The sequence below is a fragment of the Sus scrofa genome, chromosome 11 (genome assembly GCF_000003025.6).
Source record: "Sus scrofa isolate TJ Tabasco breed Duroc chromosome 11, Sscrofa11.1, whole genome shotgun sequence".
Lineage (NCBI taxonomy): Eukaryota > Metazoa > Chordata > Mammalia > Artiodactyla > Suidae > Sus > Sus scrofa.
The window spans coordinates 78482204-78506514 of NC_010453.5; the positions used below are offsets into that span (position 1 = coordinate 78482204).

Below are 24311 nucleotides of genomic sequence, written 5' to 3' on the forward strand. Positions count from 1 at the left end.
GGGTGGGGGGATCAGGGGAGTGGGTGCAAGTGGCCCCCGGGTCACAGAGAGGCCCCTGCCTCCTCCCGCCAGCATGGGCAGCCCTGGCGTCTGCCAAGGTACCCAGAGAGGGGCTGCCAGGTAGCGGGAGGTGCCAGAGGGACAGGACAGAGGGCGCTTTGCCCAGCAGTTCGGCGGCCTCCATCCTTGGAAAATGGGTGTTCCCGTCGTTTCTGGGGTGTCATGGCCTTGTTTCTGACAGTCCCATCCTGGGGACGAGTCACGACAGACTGAGGAGGACAGGGCCTCCCTACTGCAGGTGCTCCCGACATTCTGGCCACCAGGCTGCTCCCAGCAGCCCCCTGCCCTCCCCCCGCAGATCCACCTCCCGGGCGGCCACGTTTCAGGGCCCCGGTGAGACTGTGACGGGGGAGCGTGCGGTCTTTGCCTTTGTTTGGCACGTGACCCTCGCCAGCCGTAGCCCCTGTGTCAGAGGAAACAAGGCTGGGGTACCCGCCCCAAAGGGGCCGGTTGCCCTGCGTGGGGCCGCGGCCAAAGCTGTGAGTTCTTGAAGCCCGGCCTCGTGGGCTCCACGGCTGGTGTGCCCTGGGCACTGGCCACCGTAGATGATTCTTGATTCCAGAAAACATCACCTCGGGAGGGCTGCCGATAGCGCGGGTGGTGCGTGGACCTCGGCGCTGAGTAGGAAGTGCTGAGGACGGTGGATTCTCGCCTTTTCCGAGGTGGCTCGGGGCACGCAGAGCAGGCGGGAGTCACAGGGCTCCTCAAGCCTTGGATCTCGAACGGACCCGTCTTTGGTCCCATTGGCTGCAAGTCAGGGCGATCGGGCGAGCAGCCTGGCTGGACGGCAGGGCGAGGGCAGACCACCAGCGTTTTCTTAAGTGGAGGTTACGTGGCAGCCCCTCCCCCACGCTGTGACAGTGTGGACTCCAGGTCAGATGTCCCCTGGGGCAGGGCTGCCTGGGAGCCCCGGTGAGCAGTGTTTAATAAAACAGGAGGTGTCCAGTAGCACGTGGGCCGAGCCTCCCAGGACCAGGGGCAGTGCCTGGCAGCTTGCAAAGCAGAGGCCTTGCTTCATCCAGCGCTCACGGATGGAATGACCTCAAGGGCAGGAGCAAGACGGGGAGTAAAACTCGTCCCCATGCAGAAGTGTCTCCTGGGCCACCCGCCTCCACCTCCGCACAGCCTCCCAGATCCCAGCCGCAGTGTGGGCAGGCCGGCGGCTTTGGGGTCTGTGCAGCTCAGCCCCATGACCACACGGGCTCCCTTACCTGGCAGATGCCAGGTGTCAGGTGCCAGCTGTTGGCAGTACGCCCAGCTCCACCCAGGGCTCTGCTCGCCCAAAGGCTGTCACCCGTGTCACGGATTGGAAAGCTGAGGCCCAGGCAGTGCCCTGCCTGATGGGGTGGCCTCGGCCCCTCCTCCAGGGTCTGCGGGGCGACCTGTTGACACAGCGCTCTGCCCCCAGGTCATCATGCTGAGCTCAGTACCCGAGCTTCAGGGCTACATCGACAAGTCGCAACTGACTGAGGACCTGGGCGGGACGCTGGATTACTGCCACTCCAGGTGGCTGTGTCACCGCACAGTGAGTCCCCCAGGGCCACCTACAATCACTCCTCTTGGGGACTCTTGTTCCCAAGCCCTCTTCCCGTTTCCCCGAGTTTATCCCCAAGAGTGAGCCGTGGTCCCTGTGGACCGTAGCTGTCCGAAGAGGTAACAGGAGTGGCTTGTGCGTGGCTTACTCTGGGCTCAGGGACAGGCAGGGAGAAAGGGAAGCGGAGCCGGGTTCGCGGCGCCCTCGTCTCGGAGGAGGAGGAGGAGGCCCCGGCGGTGGGGGCCTCTGTTCCTGCAGAAGCCGCCAGGCTGGGGCGGGGGGCAGGTCCACCTCTGTGGACCAGGCGTGTGGCCTGGCCTGCGACGATGCCCCAGCGCTGGCGGGCGCGGTGCCCGCGAAGCTTCGGGACGATGTTTTCCTGCCTTCCAGGCGATCGAGAGCTTCGCCCTCATGGTCAAGCAGACAGCGCAGATGCTGCAGGCCTTCGGGACCGAGCTGGCCGAGACGGAGCTGCCCAACGACGTCCAGTCCACAAGCTCCGTGCTCTGTGCCCACACGGAGAAGAAGGACAGAGCCAAGGTGCGTCTGCGTGCGGGGCGGGGGGCGCCAGGTAAGACGGAGCCCAGGAGGCCCCAGGTGCGTTCCAGACCCCTGGCCCCCGGTGGCAGGCGGGGGGTGGGGGGCTAAACCGGATGAAGGGGTTGCTGCAGGTAATCTGCTTCCTGATAAGGGCTGGCACACGCGCTCCCCAGGTGGGCCACACGCTGCAGCCCTGAGTTAGTGGAGGCCATGACCGCTGCTGGTCCTGGGGGCCGCCCCCTCCCTGCCAGGAGAGCCCCTCGCCCCTCTGACCCGGCCGCAGGAGCTGGTTTCCTGTTACTCCCCCTCGACCCGCTGCCCGGGAGACCCGTAACCCAAGCTCTGGCCCATCACAGCGGGCAGAGCGCCTCCCCACGCCAGCCACCTCCCCCGGCGCCCGGAGAGCAGTCAGCGGACGGTCTGGGAGGGCGTCCCAGACTTCAGACTGGCTGTCACCCCTCCTCCCCTCCCAGGGCCGGGCCCCTCGGAGCCCATGACCTGCCCGGTGTCTGGGGCCCGGCCCTGGGAAGGTGCGCTCTTCCTGCAGGAGGACATGAGGCTGGCGCTGGACGAGGGGCGGAGCGTCCTGGAGAGCATCCGCGAGCCGCTGGCCAAGAGCCCGGAGCAGAGCCTGAACCAGGACCAGCTGGACAGTCAGACCACCGTGCAGCGGTGAGGCCGGGGGGCCCAGGGCAGGATGGGGGGTAGCTGGTGGCCCACAGCAGGTGCAGTACTGCTTCCTTGACCCTGAGCTGAGGTTGTCAGGAATAAGCCCAAACCGCTACCATCCCAACCTTTTAAAACAGCACCCTCAGCTCAGCCAGCAGCTCTGAGCCACCCAGCATGAGGGGTGAAGGCAGGGCCTGGGGAGGCAGACCTCAGTCCCCCCCAGGTAGAGACCAAGCCCCCCACCCCCTTGGTGCTGCGGGGGGTGGGGGGCTCGCCGCGCCCCACCCAGCACGGCCGTCGCCTCTCCTAGGCTCCTGGCCCAGCTGAATGAAACCGAGGCCGCCTTTGATGAGTTTTGGGCAAAGCATCAGCAAAAACTGGAGCAGTGTCTGCAGCTCCGGCATTTCGAGCAGGATTTCCGGGAGGTGAGTGGCCCGAAGCCTGGGGTGGGGGGACCCTGCAGGTGAGCCCCTGGCTCCCCATAGCAGGAAGCCTCCAGCCCAGGGACCCCGTGACTGCCATCAGTCACGCGGAGCCACAGGACCCGGGGGAAACGTGTGACCGCCGAGTAAAGCGTTAGCACGATGTCCGTCGGCTGCGTTACTTGTGACCGGATCGGGGAGCCTCGTGCCCCCTTGCGGCCCCTTGTGTGCTCTTCCTCCAACGAGGGTGCCCGCGGGGCCCAGGCACGGGGTAGCAGTGGGAGGTGCACCCACCCTGCGCTCTGCTCCGCGGGGTCAGACGTCGGCTCTCAGGGCAGCTGCTCACTCGTTCGCGCTGGAGACGCGCGCTGAGGCCTCCCCACGCGAGGCCGGGGGCGCCCTTCCCACCCAGGCTGCATCTCCCCCAGCAGCACCTCCATCTCCGCGGCCCAGGGCCGCCTTCACTGTTGCAGTTTGCGTGTCCTTTCCGTGCTCCTGACCCCAGTCCGTCGTCGGCCCGTGGCTTGAAAACATCTTTGGCGTCTCTCACTTGCCTTCCTCCCTCTCGACAGGGGTTTTCACGAAGGAAGGTTCTAAAGCTGGACTAAGTCCGGTTTGCCGGTTTTTCCTTTTAGGATCACACGTGTGATGTCAGTTCTACATTCCAGGTCCCAGATGTACTCCCCGAAGCCCTTTTTCCTGCAAGGTTGTAGCTTGGCACGTACTTCCATGGTCCATTTCACGCCTAGTTTTGCGTCAAGTGTGAGGATTCGGCCGAGGTCTGCCTTCTCCTCTCCGGGCGCCCCCAGCATCCCTGTTCAAAGGCGGTCTTTCTCCGCGGGGTTGTTTCCGCTTTCGTCAGACGTCAGTTGTGCACACTTGTTTGGGTCTGGGTGTAGAGCCTGTCCGTCTGTCTGTCCCACGGTCCTGCTCCGGCAGCTGTGCGATGCCTTGAAATCCGGGGGGCGGGGGGCTGGGTGAGCCCCTCCTGCTTCCTTCTTCGCAGTTGTTTCGGCCATCTTGGTTCCTTTGTCGCTCCGCCTGAGTGTCCACAAGTCCATCCGGTGGGCATCTGGCCAGGGGTTGTGTCGACCTGGACGTCGGTTTGGGGAGGATCAGCACGGAACACAGCACGCGCCTCCGTTAACTCAGAGCGCTTCTAGATTTTTCACCAACGCTGTGTGGGTTTCATCAGTTCAGTACATATGTTTGATTCACACACATGCGCTGCGTTCTTTACGCACTTGTGGATGGTGTTGTGTTTTTCCTTTTGGCATCTGCACGTTCACTGCTCACATAGAAATACAAGAGATTTCTGTAGGTTTATCTTGTCTGTCCTCAAACCTCACGGAACTCCGTCTGGGCGCTGCTTCTTGGAGTTTCAAGGGCTTCTTTCCACATGGACGTTCAGGCCGCATGCAAACAGGACCAGCTTCATTTCTCACTTTTCCTTCTTGCTTTTTCTTTTTTTGGGGGGCGGGGGGCACACCTGTAGCTTATGGATGTTCCCAGCCTAGGGGTCAAATCGGAGTGGCAGCTGTTGGGCTGCACCACAGCTCACAGCAACCCTGGATCCTTAACCCACTGAGCCAGGCCAAGGATCGAACCTGCGTGCTCATGGTTACTAATCGGGTTTGTCACCACTGAGCCACATGGGGACACGAATTTCTCGATTTTCCACCTGCAAGTCTTTGTTTCTGTGTTTAGGTTTTTGCTCTACCGCCCTGGACACCGGCTCCACTGTGGGGGTGATGGTAGTGCAGGGGGCTTCCCAGGCTGGCGGGGGGGTGGGGGCGGCGGGGGCGGTGTTTCTCACCCACGTGGTACCTGAAAGGAGGGCAGTGGGAGCCTGGGTCTGCTCCTGTCAAATCCACCAGCTCCCCTCCAGCCCTGCTTCCCAGAGGAGGTCCCTTCTCCCTGCACCCCAGTTCTAGGGTGTCTCCCCTTCTTCCCACAGTGGGGGCTGCTCTCACTGCCCCGTCTCTCCCCCCGCCTCTGTCACAGGTCAAAGCCGCTTTGGACGCGTTGGCCCAGAAGGTGGCAACCTTTACGGACGTGGGCAACAGCCTGGCACACGTGAAGCACCTCCTGCAGGACCTCACCAGCTTCGAGGAGAAATCCAGGGTGAGGGCGGCGGCCACGGGGCCCCTGAGCCATGTGGGCAGCAGTGGGTTGGCAGTCTGGCCTGCTCGGATCCCCCCCCACCCGCTGCATCATGCCCCCTCCTCTGACTCACCTCCCTGTCACCCCCTCCCTCCATCACACCCTCTGCCTGTCACGCCCCTCCTCGCCACTCCCCCCACCTGCCCGCCACGTCCTCTCCCCCAGCACACTCCTATCCCCCCCGCCCCACACCCCTCCCTCGCCGACCCCAGCACCTGGAGGTGCACTCTCTGCCCCAGCACCTGCACTGAGCTGGGCCTTGTCGCCGCAGGCAGCGGTGGAGCGGGCCCACGCCCTGTGCCAGGCAGGTGAGCAGCTCATCGAGCACAAGCACTACGCCGTGGACTCCATCCGCCCCAAGTGCCACGAGCTCCGGCACCTGTGTGACCAGTTTTCGGCAGCCGTCGGGCACAGGAGGGGGCTGCTGAGTCAGTCCCTGGAACTGCACTGCCTCCTGGAGGCGGTAGGTCCTGCACCCCACCGCCCCACCCCTCGAGGACCGAAACACCGGCACTGTTTGGAAAATGCCCCCAGCCCCTGTGGGCCTTTCTTGTGGCCCAGACAGCCCGGTCCTGGCGCAGGGGCCTGTTTCTAGGACTCACCCGCCACAACGGACTGTTTCTTTAAGAGGCCCAGAGACTGACCGTCCAGCCGGTTCCCTGTCCTCAGTGTGCACGTGTCCAGACCTGGGCACTTCGCTTGGTTTCAGGCCGAGCCCCCCAGGGAGCCCTCTGGCCATCGTGCCAGGACCTGGACCATAGGTGACAGTCCCACAGCACAGGGGTTGGCGGGCCGCGTGCACCCGCCAGGTTGGCTGCTAATGTGCCTCCTCCCCTCCAGTCCATGAAGTGGTGCGATGAGGGGATTTACCTGCTGGCCTCGCAGCCCGTGGATAAGTGCCAGTCCCAGGACGGCGCCGAGGCTGCCCTCCAGGAAATCGAGAAGTTCTTGGAGACAGGGGCGCAAAACAAGGTCCAGGAGCTCAGTAAAATCTACCAGGACTACGAAGCCATTCTCACCCAGGACCTGCTGGTGAGGAGCCGAGCTTTTCACCTGCAGCTCACCTGTCCTGAGGCACTCTGCCCGGGATGCCGGGGCACACCGGACACGCGAGGTGGGGGTGACGGCACCCGCCTGCCCCAGCGGAGGGCTCCCTGCAGGGCCGGCCTGTGCTCATGCGGGCAGCCCTGGGGCCCTGCTTCCCGCCAGTATCGCCCCCTCACGGCCCCTTGAGCTGCTGCGCCCGGGGGCCACGGGGGCTCTGGGAAGGCGGCCTGCTCACCAGCCGCCACCCGGCCCCGCAGGAGCACGTGCAGAAGGTCTTCCAGAAGCAGGAGAGCACAGAGGAGATGCTTCACCGCCGGCAGGCCAGCCTCAAGAAGCTGGCGGCCAAGCAGACGCGGCCCGTGCAGCCGGTGGCCCCCCGGCCAGAGGCGCTCACAAAATCGCCCTGCGCCTCCCCAGGTGCGTGCACACCCCGTCGGGCAGCCCGTCGGTAAATAAAGTTCTTTGGGCTTTCCTCGCTCCTGCTGCCCCCTTGCTGTGGCTGACCGGGCCCGTCACCCACGTCTGAAGGCCTCCTCCCCAGAGCCTCCGGGTCCCCAGGCGCAGCCCCTCTGGAAGGCAGAGCTGGACCCGTGGCCTTTCCCGAAGGCCCTCCTGTCACCTCCCGCCCCTAAACATACCGTGCCCTGCTGGCGGGTACAGCGCGGTGCCCGGCGCTGGCTGCAGGCTGGCGAGAGCCCTTGAGCCCAGCGTGTGGGGCCCAAGCGAACGTTATTCTCAGGCCCATGCAGAGGCCTCTGGGCGCGGAGCTGTCCCCATCACCAGGAGCAGGAGCCCCGCTGGGAATGACCCCGCCAGCCAGCCCCGGAGGCGCCCTCGCCCTGTCCCCCTCCTCGTTTCCCTGCGCCTTCTGCACGCTCCTGGGCTGCTCTCCGCACCTCCTCCAAGAGCCGAAGAGAGCCGCGGCCCCAGGCGCACGTTCTGCCTCCGGGCAGAGGGTCACGCCCGCCTTCTCCGCTTCTCTCCAAACCAGGCATCCGGAGAGGCTCCGACCACCACAGCACCGAGGGCAGCGCCCTCCGGAGGGGGCCCTACAGAAGAGCCAAGGTGATCCTGCCCCGCGCCCACCCCTCCTGCTCCCCCTGCCCCCTCGGCCCCCCTCGTCCTGCCTGAGGGCCTCAGATCCTCTCAGACGGGGACGAGAGGCTGCGCCTTCCCAAAAGCTCGACACGCTGCCTGCTCTTCTGTCCGCAGAGTGAGGTGAGCGAGGGCCGCGTGCGGGGCAGCTCCGCGGGCGACGAGGAGGAGAGCCTGGCCGTCCTGCGCAGGTGGGTGGGCTGCCTTCCCCCAGCAGCTGTGAGGACAGGCGCCACCACCCGATCCCGGCCCCGGGGTCTGAATGTAAGGGAGGCAAAGGCGCGGGATGGCCAGCCTCACCCACGGCTGCAAAGCGGGAGCGGGGAGGCCTCGCCCGTGGCGCCCCCAGCAGATCCCCACGTCCGCGGGCACGTCCACACCTGAGCAGGGAGAGGGCCCCCGGAAAGGCTCCGTTTTGCCCTGGCTTTCTGCCGGGACCCGGGAAACTCCAAACAGCCGGTCACCCCTCCCGGAGCCCAGGGGAGAGGACTGGTGCCCGCCCTGCCCAGCCCGGCCCTCCACGGGGACGTCCGGCCCGCCAAGCCCCTCCACCCCCACCCTGTGTGGAGCCTGGGCACCTTGAGCTGCACCAGGACCTGGTGACATGCTGGCCGTTGTTTGCTGGACGGTCCCGACCCTTGGCTCCGTTTTCTGTGTGTGAAAACGGGCAGCTTGGCCGTGGGTGGGGAAAAGCTGATCCTTGTCCATAAAGCGAGAGCTGACCCGCTGGTTTGCGAGCCCGCCCCCTCCTGGGGGTCCGGCCCCCAGAGGCTCCCTGCAGACCCACTGAGTGCGGGAGGGTGGTGCCTCGGCTAGAAGCTGCTCCTGGGGAAAGGATGTCGGGGGGCCCGGGGGAGGGAGGCCGGGAGTCGGGGCTCCTCTGAAGGGGCCTCTGAGCCCGGGGTCGGGGAAGCTGCTCCTGCATGAGGCCGTGCCCCTACAGGCACGTGATGAACGAGCTTCTGGACACAGAGCGGGTCTACGTGGAGGAGCTGCTATGCGTCCTGGAGGTGAGGGCCCAGGGATGGGCCGCCCACGGCTGTGGCCACCAAGCAGCTTATGAGGGAGGGTTCCTGGCTGCTCTGCGACAGCCCGGAGCTGGAAGACGCTCTGCTGCCTGTGCACAGGATGGGGCGCGTGGGTGCAGGCGCATTCGCACCCGGACAGCATTTGCAGCAGAGAAAGGGCGGCCACTGCGTGAGCGCATGCCTGATCCAGGCCCAGAGGGTCTTCCGGGTGCTGGGATGTTCTATCCTGGGACCTGGGCCTTGGTTGCAGGGGTGCAGGCAGCAGCAACCCACAGATGCAGCCTAAGGCGTTCCCTTCTTGGAGATGAGCCGAAATTGAAAGGTAGTCAGATGGAACCCTCCCCCAGTAATTGAGGCTGCTTATAACTCACTCATGTTTGGGAGTTCCCGTGGTGGCGCAGTGGTTAACGAATCCGACTAGGAACCATGAGGTTGCAGGTTCGATCCCTGGCCTTGCTCAGTGGGTTGAGGATCCGGCCTTGCCGTGAGCTGTGGTGGAGGTTGCAGACACGGCTCGGATCCCGCATTGCTGTGGCCCTGGCATAGGCCAGTGACTACAGCTCCGACTGGACCCCTAGCCTGGGAACCTCCATATGCCACGGAAGCGGCCCAAGAAATGGCAAAATAATAATAATAATTCACTCATGTTTGCGGTGCTTGTCCAGAGAAACGCCCTACATGTGGTGAATGAATTTGAGGTGGATTCAATTTCTGAAACCTGAGACGGTGTCACTTTCCCACATGGTGGCCACGTTGAGACCCAGCTTCCGTGGGGGGGCCGGCAGGGCTGCTGTTCAAACAGCCGCAGCCCAGGAGCCCGAGGCCACTCCCTCCCCACAGGGCTACGCCGCTGAGATGGACAACCCGCTGATGGCACGCCTGGTCTCCACCGGCCTTCGGAGCAAGAAGGACGTCCTGTTTGGAAACATGGAAGAAATTTACCACTTTCATCACAGGTCGGGCCTCTTTCCGGTCGCCCGGGCTCCACCTGCCGAAACCCGGAGGCCCAGCCTGTGCTTTGCCGGCAGAAGATCCCTTCCTCCCTCTCGAGGGCGATAAGCAGATGGGCAGCGGGTTCGGGTGGGACGTGCCCAGGGTGGCCCCTGGCGCGTGGGGGGTTGCGTAGGGACCACCCCCTGGGCTTCGCTTTGGTGGCACTGAAGCCACATCCCTAGCGAGGCCCCTGCCAAGCCATCCTTGTAAAGGAAAGCAGCACAGCAAGTTCCTGCCTGCCCATCCTCTCGGTGGGAGCCACCTGTGGCCTCTCTGTGGCTCTGGGGGAGCGTGTGTGGTCCTTCCGGGACCGCTCAGCCCTGGGAGCACCTAGGAAACATGAGCAGTGCCCGTGGAGCCAGGGACGCAGAAGGCTGGCAGGAGTCTGCGGCCTGAGGAGAGGCCGCTGGTGCGGATGCCTCCCTCGCTGCCCGCAGGCCCGGCCCCTCCTCCGCTGGGCTCCAGGAGGCACTGGGCTCCTGTCTGACCACGTGCGCTTGGCCTATCATTAGCCCCGATACTGCCCACTTAGAAAAGAGGCAGCAGGTCTCAGCTTGAACCGCAGCCGGATCCCTTCCTTGGGGATTAGAATGAGCTGGTGGGTAGGTCCATCAGCCTGGCCGGGGGTCTCAGCCTGGCCTTGGCCTGGCTTGGGGCACGCCCGGCAGGATTTACTGGATGGGCAGGTGCAAATCAGAAATCTAGACCCAGGCAGCACTGCAGCACTGCAGGAGGAGGGTCCCGGAGCAGAGCCAAGCCCTGTTAGGTCTGCAGAAAACCCGCGAGGGCTGGGGTCCTGGGGCCTGGAGACGCTCCGGCCTGCAGCCCCTTTGCCCACGTCTCTGTGTGACGGAGCTCTCCCAGCTTCTGAGTGAATGCCAACGCCAGAAACAGCACCCGCAGGGCCACAGCTGCCCAGAGCTGAGCCCGGGGCGGTCGGCGCATCGGATGGCACAGCCCCGCTCGCACTCTCCCGTCCAGAGGCAGAAGTGTTACCTGGGAAAGAACATCCGTGATTTGTGACCAACGCCTTCTCAGTCTGGTGGTCGTTTGCATGACCTAAGGCAACTTTCTTTGTCTAGAATATTCCTGAGGGAGCTGGAAAACTACCTTGACTGCCCAGAGCTGGTCGGAAGGTGCTTTCTAGAAAGGGTATGTCTCTCAAACACACACTTGGCCACACCCAGCTTCTTAAAGTGACTCCTTCATGCAGCAAGGGCTTTACGTTCCATTCCGATCCCATCCAACCCGCCGAAAGCACACGCTCGCATGTTCCCCGTTTGGCTGAGGTGTTGTGATGCTTTCTGGTAGCGCCCGAAGATACGGTTTTGTCCAAAGCCCAAGAACCAGCTCAGAAAGGAGAGAAAGCACCGGAAGGGTAAAGCAACGAGGTTTGGGCCGCCGGTGTAGACGGGGCTGACTCTCCCTCTTGCTGGTGTTGGTTTCATGCCCGTGAGGACGCCCTCCTTTACTCGCCGACCCTGGACGGTCGCGCGTGCTCTGAGGTGGATGGGCTCCTGCCGGCGGGACGAGCCCCAGGGTGGGAGTGGGTGCCAGGAGCAGGAAAGGGCTGCTGCCTCTTGTGACCCTGTTGGGGGCTGCCGGGCTCAGCAACGCGGAGACACATGTCTGCCAGCAGCAAAAGTTGTCCTCGCAACACGCCAGAGGCGGGGCCCATGGGGCCCTGGGGGTGGGGCGGGGAGCGTCCGCTGTGGCTCCGGGTTGTCAGCAGCATCAGCACCTCCCGGGGACCTGGGACCAGAGCAGGTTCTCAGGCCCCCAGGTGAGGCAGCCGGGGCTCTTCTGACACCCACGCGGGTTTGAGCATCGCAGCAGAGCTGAGCCCTGGCGAGTCTTCTCAACATCTGGGCGGGTCCTGTGTTATTTCCACTCTGCTATCTCTGAAGCCAGAGCCACATGGAGCTGATCTTTATAAAAGAGGTGCCAGGCCTCGTGCAGCCCTGAGCACCCAACTTCTGGGGGCTGTTGGCTGGCTGCCCCCCAGTGAGAGCCATGGCATCTGGGGGGAGCCCAGATTCGGGGAGATGGGCTGGGGCAGGTGCCAGGCCCGGGGGAGGGGGTGACCCAGCCTGAGTCACCCCTCCTGCGCTGGGCGCTGAGGCCCACGAGAACGCCGTGTGACCCGGCCTCTGTCCCGCCCAGATGGAAGAGTTCCAGATCTACCAGAAGTACTGCCAGAACAAGCCGCGCTCCGAGAGCCTGTGGCGACAGTGCTCCGACTGCCCGTTCTTCCAGGTGCGTTTCCCGGCCCCGGAGCGCGGGCGTCCCCCAGAGCTGACTGGCGACAGGGTCTAAGCCAGCGGGTGGGCTTGCAGGAATGCCAGAAGAAGCTGGACCACAAGCTGAGCCTGGACTCCTACCTGCTGAAGCCCGTCCAGAGGATCACCAAGTACCAGCTGCTGCTCAAGGTGAGGGGGCCCCCGGAGCCTTTCCCACCCGGGGCCCTCCTGGCTGCGCCCCATCCGGTGGCGGCTACCCCCGCCCATCCCTGAGCCGTGGTCTCCGGGCACCTTCCTCTCATCTCCGCGAGGCCCTGGCGCTTTGCTCCCCTTTGTGGAGGGCCTATTGTGCCTGCCCACGGTCAGGGTCAGGGACACGCGGCACATGCTCCCCAGGGCCTGAGGGAGGGCATGAAGAGCTGTGACAGATGCCCGTTTGGGTCAGAGCTGGCAGGACACAGTAACGGTGGAGATGCAAGAGCCACACGGGGCTGCTCAGCCGGCCTGGCACCACAAGGGGTCCTCATTTGCCAGGCTCCAGGGACGTCCCTGATGTGCTGGGTGGGGCCCCAGGGGGTGAAGGCAGCTTTCTGGGCAGACAGCCCCTCTCAGGAAGCTTGTGAGTGCCCGTGTGTGGTCTTGTCCCCGCTGGTGACAGCTGCGCAGGGAGCCACACTCATGTCCCAAGGGAGCGTGCGGGGGCACTCGGGCCGCCACGGCGGGAGTGGTGGGGCTCAGTGTCTGGCGGCGGGACCTCCCCCAGGAGATGCTGAAGTACAGCAAGAGCTGCGAGGGGGCCGCAGACCTGCAGGAGGCGCTCAGCTCCATCCTGGGCATCCTCAAGGCTGTGAACGACTCCATGCACCTGATCGCCATCACGGGCTATGAGGTGAGGACCGGAGGGCGGCTCCCACCCCACCCCCACCCTGCAGGAAGAGGCCCAAGAGCCTGGCATGGGATCAAGGTGGCCAGGTGAGGCCGGCCCATCGCCCGTGCTGGCTGTGCCCGCACATCACCCAGAATCCTGTCAAAACCCAGTTCTGGGAGTTCCCGTCGTGGCTTAGTGGAAACAAACCCGACTAGGATCCCTGAGGATAGGAGTTCGATCCCTGACCTTGCTCAGTGGGTTAAGGATCTGGTGTTGCCCTGAGCTGTGGTGTAAGTCACAGAGGTGGCTCAGATCCTGCATTGCTGCGGCTGTGGCGTAGGGCGGCAGCTGCAACTCCGATTAGACCCCTCGCCTGGGAACCTCCGTAGGCTGCAGTGCAGGCCTAAAAAAAAAAAGAAAAAAAAAGAAACGCAACGAAAACCCAGTTCTGACTCAGTGCCTGCAGCCTGCCTGGGGCTCAGCGAGCGCACAGAGAAGCAGGAGGTTGTCACCCGCGGACACCTCCCCGTGCGGACCTCACGCTGGTCTCTCCCTGATCCCTTCGCTCTGCTGCTGCCCGGGGGCGTGACAGCGACTTCTGTGCGTCCACACCAAGGCCTCCTCCCGCTTCCTTTCCTCTGAGTCCACTCGGCGCTCCTCCTGTTTGTTTTATACTGATAGCCTGGTTTGGGGAGTGGTTTGGGGTTCATGGCAAAACTGACAGGAACACCCAGGGATCTCCTGCACATGCCGCCCACCCCCCACCTCCCCACGAGAGACGGGCATTTGTCACAGTCGGTGGGCCTCCACTGACCTGTCGCCTGGAGTCCACTGCGCACGCTGGGTCACTCTGTGGGACTGGGTGGATGTGACCTGTGCCTGCCACCGTGGTGTCACACAGAGTCGTCCCCTGCCCTAAACATCCCCACAGACCCCGGGACCCCCGACCTTTTCTGGCTCCGTAGATCTGCTTGGCCGCGTGTCAGGCGGCCAGACCCCACAGGATGCAGCCCAGCCTCCCGGGCCCGGCCTTTGCCTGCTCAGCAGCCCGCGCCGAAGGCCCCTCGTGTGCTTGGGGCTAACCGCGCTCACACCCTTATTTAGGGGAACCTGAGCGACTTGGGGAAGCTGCTGATGCAGGGGTCCTTCAGCGTCTGGACGGACCACAAGAGGGGCCATGCCAAGGTGAAGGACCTGGCCAGGTTCAAGCCCATGCAGCGCCACCTGTTCCTGCACGAGAAGGCCGTGATCTTCTGCAAGCGGCGGGAGGAGAACGGCGAGGGCTACGAGAAGGCCCCGTCCTACAGCTACAAGCAGTCCCTGAATGTGAGTGTGCGGCCCGGCCCAAGGAGGCCCAGCCTGTCCAGCCCTGACGCCCACCCCTGGGGCGAGGGGTGCCTCGGCTGGCGGCCCACCGTCCTCTCCCTGCTCCCCCAGATGACGGCGGTCGGCATAACGGAGAACGTGAAAGGGGATGCGAGGAAGTTCGAGATCTGGTACAACGCCAGAGAGGAGGTTTACATCGTGCAGGTAGGCCTAGCGCTCCGGGCCAGGCCGTGGGGTCCGTCCGGCCCCTTACAGATTCCTGGTGTCTAGAATCTTCAGGACGTTTTATGCCTTGGAGGCCGGGGCTCTGCTCTTCTCGTGGGGCTGCCCTGGGCCGTCGGTAGCTGAGCTGAGCCGGGGAACAGGTACAGGGGCACTGTTGTCTGAGCCACGCACGCGACCCGGCTCTCCTGGCGGGAAGCATATGTCCTCCTCGCCTTGCGGGGCTGGAGCTGTGAGCGCATTGTGAGCGGGCAGGTCCCTGCCCCGTGAGGCTGCGCCCGTGGTGGAGGAGCCTGGCCTGGTGGCTCTTCCCAGCTCTGACGCCCTGATGGTTTGGACCCAGGCGACCCTGAGGCATGCGGGGCCTCCACAGCCTGCACCGTGGTCACAACACGCAGGCCGGCTCGGCCAGCGAGGGGCCACAGAGGAAAGTCAGGAGCTGCCGGGGCCTCGAGCTCATGGAGGCAGGACAGCGGCCCCAGCTACACTCGTTCACGCCTGGGATTCCAGGCTCCAGTGTCCCTGTCACCTAGGGCGACGTCAGCACGGCTCCCCAGAAAAACCACTCTTGGGGGCAGTTCCTGCTACGGGGTTTCCCGCCGAGTCAGACCTCAGAGACATGCAGGGTGTCGGCCTGGGGGTCGGTGCACGTTCCCCCAGGCCTGCCCATCGCACCCTCGCCCGAGGGGGGTCCCTTCTGTCTCAGACTCGGTGCGGTCATCACCGATTCCTGAGTGTCCTTGGGCCTCTCCGGAGTGAAAGTGTCCTTAGGGACGCGGGCCCTCACTGCCCACTTTGCTTCCGGCTCAGGCACCGACTCCGGAGGTCAAGGCGGCGTGGGTGAGCGCCATCCGGAAAGTGCTGACCAGCCAGCTGCAGGCCTGCAGAGGTGAGGGCCTGGGAATTCCTAACCCTCGGGGCAGCAGAGCATCTGGACGGCGGGTGCTCAGTTCAAGTCCCTGAGCCTCGCTGGGCCCTTGTCCCCGCAGAGGCCAGCCAGCACAGAGCCCTGGAGCAGTCCCAGAGCCTGCCCCTGCCCACGCCGGCCAGCACCAGGTGAGCAAGCCCGCTGGGAAGCTGCTGCGGTGGAGGGTCCCCAGTGGGACAAGCCATGCCCCTGAGTCATGTGGCCCTGGGGTCTCCAGGTTAGCCGGGTCCCTCGAAGTCTGCCCAAAGGCCCCCGGAGCATGTGCCCTGGAATTACAGGCCGGCAGGCCAGCCCCAGCGGTCTGCATCCAGGCCCAGGCCAGCCTCTGACGGTTACCGTCTTGGGGAGTTTCTCATTACAAGCAGCGCACAGAGCGCGGCTGTTCCAGAAAGCGGTCCAGCGTCAGCATTTCAGTGTCGGCAGCGCCCCAGGTAGACAGGACCCTGGCCAGGGGCTCCGGGCTGCACTTGGGGTCCTCAGACAGACGGACGCGGGGGCACATTTCGTGTTGGCCTCGGCCTCAGCACGCCTTTTCTGCCCTTTTTTCCTCTCTGTTATTTTATTCGGTCCCTGTGTTCTTCCTGTTTCTTATATAAGCCACTCTGACCATTCACGGAGTAGGATATGGCCTAAATAAACAAACCACAGAACAACAGCTTTTATGGAGAAAGGACGCCCTCTCCAGGGGGCCGGGGGGTGGAGACCAAACCACCTCCTACTTAAAAGCAAAGGAGGTGGGTTTGTTCTCACCGGCTCCGCTTGGCTCCATCTAGGAGCAAGTGACCTCTGCCACCGGAGACCAGCCCTGGGGCTGCCGGAGCTCGGGGAGGTCCCACGCCCCGTCTTCATCCTCGGAGAGCTTTGCAAACTAACTGGGCAACTTTTTCCTTCTTTTTCGATGCGTCTGATGTCACCAGTCCCTCAAAAGGGAACACAAGAAACATCAAGAAGTTGGAAGAAAGAAAAACGGACCCGCTAAGCCTGGAGGGATGTGCGGGACAGATGCCATTGCCAAGGCCCCCCGAGAAGGCCAAAGGTGGGTGTGGGGGCCGAGCCCGGGGGGCCGGGAGCTGTTCGCAGGGCCCAAGGCAGCCTTTCGGGGCCGCAAGCCTCCCTCGGGCACAGGGAAGGTCCGTGAGTGTTGGCGGGTCCCAGCCGCCTGCAGGAGCCCTGGCGCGGGCACAGCGGCCAGGGGACGCGCCCTCTGCACTGTTCCTAATTTCTTCCTTGTAGATGACGCGGTCCCTAGCTCTACCTCCGAAAGCGCTGCACTTTCCAAAAAGCGCTTCGCTCTGCAGAGCTTTGCTGCCCTCAAAGGTCAGAAAGGTAAAGGCGTGCCCAGCGGGCTTCGGGCCAGCCCGGCGCCTGGACGCCCAGCCACGCGTGCCGCGCCCATCCGAGCGGGCCGGCTGCCTCTCGGGGGGGAGCAGCGGCCTCCAGATCCCCCAGGAATCATTTTCCACTGAATCACTCTGTTACTGAGGCTGGTGTGTCTCTCACCGGTGCGGCCAGGGCCCTGCTTTCAGGGCCTTTTCTGGGGAAGGGGGCGGCGAGCCCTTCTCCCCAGGGCCTGCCCGTAAACTCCAGCTGTCCATTGGTTTGTGGTCCTGCTCCTCCCAGGCGCCTTCCCTGCGGGCATTACTCCCCCTGCTCGGGTGCGTGGCCTCCCCCCGCCTCCAGGCGGGCGCATGTGGGAACAGAGCCCCGGAGCTCTCCGAGAGCTTTGCCTCTGCTCCCGGCATGAACATGCAGGGGTACGCCCAGATAGCGCCCGGGCGAGCCCCGAAGTCTGGGCAGGTGGGTAGAGGGCTCCCCTCACCCCCGGCACAAAAAGCCCGTCTTGTCTAGGGGTCTTTTCATCAGTGAAAAAAACTGGAGGTCTTCCCCAATTTATAAAATGCTTTTAAGCTGGCCTCAAGCTACAGCAAACACACAAGCAAAAGCAGATGGACAAATCTTGGCACTTTGTCCTTTGCCGGGCTTGGGTCACACGCGTCCTGTGCAGACTTCATGCAAAGCTCAGAAAACAAACCAGGAGGCTGCTTCCTAAAAGACACCAAAGGCCTGAGTCACGCCCTCCAGTCTCTCCCCTCCTCCTCCGTCCGGCCTCCCCCTGCACCTCAGGGGCCCCTCGGCCAGCCCGTTTTGCTCCCAAGAAATGGCTCCTTGAGTCAGTGGAGAGCAGCCGGGCCGCTGCGTGTGTCCATCGCATGAGCCCGCCCCCCGTGGCCTCGCGCGCGCGCCGCCGCCGCCTCACTCTCCGCCTTGTGTCTCTGCCTCTTCCTCCTCTGCAGCTTCTCCTCCCAGCCCTGACAAAAAAGCTAAGCGACACCAAGTAAAGAGCGACCCAACGCCTTTTGGTTTACGAGGTAGAGTGGCCCAGCTCTCTGGACGTAGCCTGACACCGTCCCCGTCGGGTTAGGGACCCTGGCCTCCCAGCTGGGGGCAAAGTCACTGTTTTGTTCAAAGCCTGACCCTCTGGCAAAAGATGCCATGGTGACATCATGCTTCTCGGTGCGCGTCCTCAGGCCGGGTCTGCCCAGGACCTGCAGAGCTGCCCATGGGCCACGAGGTACAGGCCGGCGAGCCCTGGCTGGCACTTGGGTTGAGCTGTGTGGCTGCGGGGCTCCCGTCCCAGGCCCGTCCGTCCCATGGCACCACTGTCCCCGCGCTTCTGGGTCCGACCGCGTTTCCCAGGACCCAGATGTGCAGACAGATGGGGCCTGGCCTCTGGCCCCTCCTCTTGGGAGAGACCCGCCCAGCGGCAGGTCTGAGGTGCGCACAGAGGAGCTCGTTTCGTGAGCATCCCGAGCGTCCCAACAAGGTGAAGCTCCCCAGGGCGCAGCCGTGCCGGACCCTCTGCACCTAGAGGCCACCCGGGGCCAGTCTGCGCCCTGGGGACCCAGGCCACACCCTCCCGCTGCCCCAGCTCGAGAGCCATCACCAACAGTGCCCGCACTCAGTCCTGCGAGGCCCCGGGTGTCCGAGAAGAGCGTCCCCCTTGACCGTCTCCTGAGGGGGGCTGGTTTGGGCCATTTTGGTTCCTGCTTATGACCCAGGGGTGCCAAGCCCCTCCCTGCTCTGCCCACTCTCCTCCCTGGAAGCTGCCCCCTCGGCTCAGCTTCTGCCGCCTTTGAGCCCAGCTGAGTCACCTCTGCAAGCTCCCCTGTCCACCAGAGAGACTGGGCCACTGGTGGCAGTAGAGGAGTGTTAGGGCCTTGAGCCAGCGCCACCCCTCTTTTCCCTCCTCCTCCCCCTCCCCGCCCCCTCCTTCCTCCTGGCTCCCCCTGCCCCCACCCTCCCCATCAATCACTTCCATCCATAGCAGGTGACGGTGAGCTGCAGGCCCTGGCCAGCACTCTTTAAAAGCCAAGTGCTTCCTCAAGGCTCCAGCAGCCTGTTGTTTTTCAGCGTCAATGGCGGTGACTATTTTACAGGACCTGCAGGTGTCCACGTGCACAGTCACCATGTGGCCTAAGGGCCTCAAAGCCCCCAGCATCTGCATGCATCTAGAGTTGGCGAGGGCCTCAGGGTCTTCTGGTTACTCCTGGGTCTCTGTCCTGGCAGGGACACTCAGGCGGTTACAGCAGCGTCACCCAGAGGCCAAGGGTGGACAGACCCCAGCTCAGGCGCTGCTGTGCGGCTAGAAGGCCTGTTCTCTGGGCCCGCAGCTCTCATCAAGGGCTTCCGTGCATCTGCCCGGCCATCCTCCTTCAGACTTAGGCTTTGTTTTGCTGGAAGCCCCATCTTATTGGTGCTGGACTGGAGCGGCCAGCCGTTCGTGGCCAGCTGCCCCGCGCCGGGGCCCCCGGTGGCTCCCACTCGGTGTCCGTCTGAGCGTTCCGTACTGGGCAACTGCAAATGTGCCCAAATCAGGCAGGGAGGTTGGTCTGTGGCTGGAAACCCTCTGCTCCCGCTTCCTGCACAGACACGAGCAGCCCCCATGAGGCAGGGCCAGAGGGTCTCCAGGTGTCAGGCCTGGCGTGGAGCCAGGCTGCTGAGGTCACACGTGTTTCCTTCCAGGCTCAGCGCTCTACGGCTGGGTGGGCTTCTGAGTCCCAGCTCCCTTTGCTGGGAAGACAGAGGTGGCCCCTTTAACACAAGCTTGTCACTGCTGACCTTGGCAGCCGGCCTGTTAGACAGCTGCCCCTTCACCCCGACGGCTGGGGTAGTGGGGACCTTCTGCTCATGTCTGTCCCCAAGTCACACTTCCAGGAAGACGTGTGCTTCCGGCCGGAGCAGGTGTACCTGGGAACTGGGTGTGAGCATCTGGCCTGGTCCCCTGCCCTCTTGTCCAAATGCCACTTAGCGCAGAGCAGCGGCGGGGACCCCAAACCACAGCCGTGTGGTTTCAGCCTCACACTTCCTTTCTGGATTTGGTGTGTTGGTTAAGAATCAGGACTCCGTCCCCTCCCATCCCCCCAGCACACACCCATTCTCCCCCCAGTGGGAAATGCAGTGGCTACTGTGGGGACACAGGACGGTAGGGAACGCCGGTGATGGGAGTTGTGAATTGTATGAAGCCCAGGGCGGCATCTCCCCTTTGCTGGCCCAGCGGAGGTGGAGGTAGGTGTTGCCTCTGGGGCCAGGTGGCCGGCGTTGGCATCTCAGCCTCGCCCTGTGGCCCTTAGTGCCAGGGCCACCCCCTTACCAGGCTGGAGCGCTCTCAGCAGGCCCAGCGTCACGTGAGGAGCTGGTCTGGCCAGCTGATGGGCATTGACTGGAAACACCTCCCCCAGCCCCTGGACAGTCTGCCCGGTGGCGGCAGACATCTGCAGGTGTCCTGCCTGTCTCTGTGCACCACTGGGAAGGGCAGGCTCCCCCAAGCGGCACATTGTGGGCCACCCTTGACGTTGAGGCTCAACCTTGAGGAGGTCCTCACCAGAGCCCGTCCCTCTCTAGGTTGGAGCAAAACATCTCACCCCTCAGAGGGCCCTGAGGACAACGATGGCTGGTCCAGCGCCGAGGATCCAATTAACTCCTCAGACGCAGAAGAAGAGGGCGGAGTGGGCCCCCGGAAGCTGGTAACCTTGGCTCCCGCCAGCCTCGCGTCACCAGCACTGCTGGTTGGGGGTGGGGTTCCAACAGCTGCACCTCTGGGTCCTGGGGCTCCCGGGGCCAAGGAAGGGACCCTCAGGGGCCAGGTGTGTCCGCAGCTGGTAGGTCACCATCAGGCCACCTCACAGCAGGAACAGCGCGCACCTCCACGCTTCAGATAAGCTTTCTTAAAAGTGGTGTGTGCACCTTGGGGTCACTTTTCAAGAGAATCGCCCCGTCTGGGGTATGGCTTTGCCTTCTAAACAAGTCCTGTTGAGCGTGAGCAGCTGAGACAAACCATTTACATCGTAAGTCATCAGAGTCAGCGTCGTACTGACAGCTGTTTGCTACCCTGTTCACACCTGGCTCACTGCAGCAAAGAAAGCACCCAGAGTGGGAGGGGCAGACACGGGTAACCGAGGAAAGAGGAAAGGGAGCCTCGAGCGCCAGGCGGCCTTTCCCCAGGAGGCCCGAGAGTGAGAAGAGCTGGCCAGGGTATTGGGGCACCAGGGGGAGACCTGGGCCGGCGAGCAGGGAGGCTGGACAGGCCCCGGTGGGTTTGCACTGTGCTCTCGGTGTGGCCGGGGGTTGCTGCTCAGGGCCAGTCAGGGCCAGGGCGGGGCGTCCAGAGAGGGTGTGGCTGCTCCCATGAGGATGACGAACACTGGCCTGGCAGCCCCCGGTGCCCCGAGAGGCTGGAGCCTCCACACTCCAGCAGAACAGCCACCCAGCTCAGGGTTCGCCCTGTACAGCAGCTTCACGCACAGGTGTGCTGAGCACCTGCTGTGCGAGGTGCTGAAGGCAACAGGGCACCAGGTGGACCAGAATCTCCCCTCTCATAGGGCAAAAGACTAGGGAAAGGCAGAGAAAGTTGGCCGAGGGCAGGGGGCCATCCAGGAGGAGGGAACAGCAGGTGAAAAGGCTCTTGGGTCAGAGGAGCTGGGTGTGGTGAGCCCTGGGTGCAGCCAAGGGCCCTGTGCAGGCTGGTCAGGTTCTTAGTGGTCTCCAGGTGAGACCTGGCATCTTCCGGGACTAGGCGACCCTCTCCGTTTCTGGCCATAGTCACACCGGAAGCTCCTGGAATGGTAGGGTTCTCATCTTTCCCATGTAGCATGTGGACACTGGATGCTGGGCCCACGGAGGGGCCAGCTATGTGCTATGTGCCCTGCTGTCCCCTCCCCAGGTCTCTGGGAAGTACACGGTGGCGGGATTGGAGGAGAAGGGGTCTCCGGACGCGCTGGCCCTGAGAAGCGGGGATGAGGTGGAGCTGCTGCAGGAGGGTGACGAGGGCCTCTGGTAAGACCGCCTGCACAACCCGAGGGGAGCCCCGCGCGCTGGCTCCGCACCCTGACCACGCCCCTTGCAGGTATGTGAGGAACCTGAGCTCCGGTGGCGAGGGCTGGGTGCCCGAGCAGGTCCTGTCCTCGCTTCTCGGCCAACGCAGCTCAGCCGGGTGCCTGAGCAGCCCAGGTAAGGTCCCCTGAGCAGCCCGGGTGAGGCCCCTGAGCCGCCCAGGTGAGGCCCCCAGAGCAGCCCAGGTAAGACCTGCGAGGCCCGGGGCGGAGGTCGGGGCTCACCGCAGCCGCTCACCTGCTTCTCCGCAGAGTCCAGCGCCGGGTCCGCCTTGCTGAGCGCCTCGTCCAGCTGCAGCGAGAGCTGCCCGGCCCCCCTCGCGGACCTGCAGGCGTAGCCCCGCGGCCGCAGCGCCGCGGCCCCGGGCGCTCAGAGCGCTCCTTCGCTCGGGCCGGCTGCGCGCGGCGAGGGGGCGGTGCCGGGGGCGGCGCCCGGGGAGAGGAGGAGCCGCGTCCCGCCCCGCCCACGGGACCGCCCACGAGACTCGGCTGCCGCGGGGGCCCCAGACCCGAGGAGGAGTCAGGCCTGCGGCCTCTGCACCAGGACGCCGCCACCCCGGCTTCGTCGGGGAAGCGGGACCGCGTCCGCCCCCTCTGGCCCCGCCCGGCCGCCGCTGCGCTTTGGTTTCTGACATCCCGGTCTGGTGCTTTCTGCAGGAACACGCGTTCTGTGGAACCGCTTCCGAAAGAAGTGACCGATTCACTGACCCCACAGCTCGGGGCGGAGGTCGAGTTTGTCTTCTACAGATTTTTTTAAAAGCAGGGATTAATCCTACGGCCATCTTTTGTGGTACTTTGGCCTCTAACCTTTACCAAGAATCACTGTGTTTACATGAAATGACAATTTGATACTGTATTTGATATACACCTATTTTTTGTTACCGGGGTTTACATTGCGCTGGATGACCTGGGGCGCTCTCCCAGGCCCACCTGGTCACAGGTGAGCGAAAGTCCGTCCCTGGACAGAATCAGGCAGCATTTCTACAAACACAAGCCGTCAGAAACCAAGGAAATTCCTCCACCTGTGTAGGTTAATTTTCAGGAGAAAATTTAAACTATAATTTAAAATCTTAAGCTTCTTTTCTACAGCAAAAAAATGGGGGACTCTTGTTTTTTTATCACACTTCACCGAGTGAGGGTATTTTTATTGTTTCTACGGACTATGTAAAGATACAGCTTTTGTGGGTGTCATTGGAACCATACAGTCACTGGAGCCCGGGGAGAACCTGCGCTCCCGGCGCCCCTCCCTTCCCGGCCTGCGTCTCAGAACTGCCCTGTTCCAGCTGCGGGAGCTGCCTGAGCACAGGAGCAGTTTGCCTTCACGTCCAGGCAGAACTGGAAAGGAAAGTCTTCCGTTTACTCTCGTGTTTCGGAAGCAAACTCTGTTCTTCAGCTGCGCTTCTCTCCGTCGGCGGGGCAGGTGTTTCCCTGCGTGTGTATATATGTTCATGTGTGTACATAGGCACCTCCCTACCGGGTCTATTTATAGCCTCCATGCTGCTGGCAGTGTGTCACTTTACAGCCCTCCCTGCGCCCACCACACAGGCTCCCGGCCGAGAGCAGGGCCAGGCCTCTCCAGAGTGTGTCTTCAAGGGCGTACAAGCACCGCAGCTTCTCTTCTGGTGAATAAGTTATTTGGGAAATGGTGTGTCACCTCATTTACTTAATACATTCGTTGTTCAGACACCCCCCTGCCACCCCAACCCGGGACTGTCCGTCATTTCTCTGATCGCTTCCTCATAAAGGCACTTTAACACCTCGTGTTTCAGTCCCTGTTTCTTTTCTCTTTTTTTGGCCCCTTAACTGTTGATTAAATAGAATTTAAAAATAGGAGTTCGTATTGAAGTGTGGCTGGCGTTAGAATAAACAGCAGCAGCCCCCGCCGTCTGCCTGCAGCTGTGACGGCGCAGGAGCCCTGGGCCTGCCGTTCCCAGCCGGCCGCTGTTTGGTTCTGCTCGTCTGCGCCCACGTTAGAACCAGGCGGGCAGTGAATGTGGCCTGGCTTATGTTCTGTACTCTCATCTCATCTGAAAATGATGAGGATGAAGTAACAGGCTTACGCATCTCCCCCGTGTAAAGGTAGCCACAGAAATGGGACGCCACATGCTGGTCAGAGCAGTAGTGCAGGTGGGACGGTCTCACCGGAAGAGCTGGAGAAGAAAGGCGGGCGGACGGGGAGAGGGGAATCACGAGGAACGGGAAACACAAAATCCGGTGCAAGAGGCATCGTTCCTCGTGCACGACAAACCTAATGATGTTAAACCGACCGAAAGAGAGCCAACGAGTGCGGCTGTAATCGTGGCTGAAAGGTACCGCGAAGTAAGATTATCCGAAGTTAGAAGGAACATTCCCTCTGTGGCACAACGGGATGGGCGGTGTCCCTGGAGCGCTGGGATGCAGGCTTGAGTCCCCGGCCTGGCGCGGTGGGTTAAGGATCTGGCGTTGCCACAGCGGCCTCGTTGGTTATAGCTGCCACTAGGATCTGATCCCTGGCCTGGAACTCCATGGCTTTGGGGCAGCTAAAGAAGAAAGAAAAGGGGAAAAAAAGGAAAGAAAGGGGATGTAACAGATAAACACCAACCAAAAGGAGGCTAGGATAGCAGTATTGGTGACAGGGGAAATGGGGTTTGGGAGAGGTAATAGAAGCGCACTGTGACAGCAACAAACCATAGGCATCTAACTGTCATGCTCAAGATACAGAGCAAAAAAAAAAGGCCATTATGGGTGAGATTCTGAGTCTCTCTCACAGAAATCGATACTCATTTTTATCCCCCAAAATAGAATAAT

General features: G+C 63.1%; 1 protein-coding gene across 26 annotated transcripts in view; it reads left to right on the top strand.

The window, feature by feature from the left end:
* Positions 1 to 23292, top strand: part of MCF2L (MCF.2 cell line derived transforming sequence like) — a 97971-nt gene extending 74679 nt beyond the window's left edge. For 14 of the 26 annotated variants that reach the window (XM_021065972.1, XM_021065967.1, XM_021065954.1 and 11 more), the window contains 27 exons: positions 1469 to 1585; positions 1985 to 2134; positions 2682 to 2806; positions 3114 to 3228; positions 5230 to 5349; positions 5660 to 5851; positions 6229 to 6420; positions 6693 to 6852; positions 7427 to 7500; positions 7648 to 7721; positions 8474 to 8540; positions 9399 to 9514; positions 10634 to 10703; positions 11715 to 11807; positions 11888 to 11980; positions 12555 to 12680; positions 13764 to 13985; positions 14097 to 14189; positions 15018 to 15096; positions 15197 to 15263; positions 16053 to 16171; positions 16369 to 16461; positions 17430 to 17504; positions 20038 to 20159; positions 21356 to 21468; positions 21539 to 21642; positions 21777 to 23292. In XM_021065972.1, the coding sequence (XP_020921631.1) occupies positions 1469 to 1585; positions 1985 to 2134; positions 2682 to 2806; positions 3114 to 3228; positions 5230 to 5349; positions 5660 to 5851; positions 6229 to 6420; positions 6693 to 6852; positions 7427 to 7500; positions 7648 to 7721; positions 8474 to 8540; positions 9399 to 9514; positions 10634 to 10703; positions 11715 to 11807; positions 11888 to 11980; positions 12555 to 12680; positions 13764 to 13985; positions 14097 to 14189; positions 15018 to 15096; positions 15197 to 15263; positions 16053 to 16171; positions 16369 to 16461; positions 17430 to 17504; positions 20038 to 20159; positions 21356 to 21468; positions 21539 to 21642; positions 21777 to 21862 (3057 nt within the window). In that variant the 3' untranslated portion in view covers positions 21863 to 23292. Of the gene's footprint in view, positions 1 to 1468; positions 1586 to 1984; positions 2135 to 2681; positions 2807 to 3113; positions 3229 to 5229; positions 5350 to 5659; positions 5852 to 6228; positions 6421 to 6692; positions 6853 to 7426; positions 7501 to 7647; positions 7722 to 8473; positions 8541 to 9398; positions 9515 to 10633; positions 10704 to 11714; positions 11808 to 11887; positions 11981 to 12554; positions 12681 to 13763; positions 13986 to 14096; positions 14190 to 15017; positions 15097 to 15196; positions 15264 to 16052; positions 16172 to 16368; positions 16462 to 17429; positions 17505 to 20037; positions 20160 to 21355; positions 21643 to 21776 lie in introns of all 26 variants that reach the window. The other 12 variants (XM_021065959.1, XM_021065971.1, XM_021065969.1 and 9 more) reach the window with 9 other exon arrangements.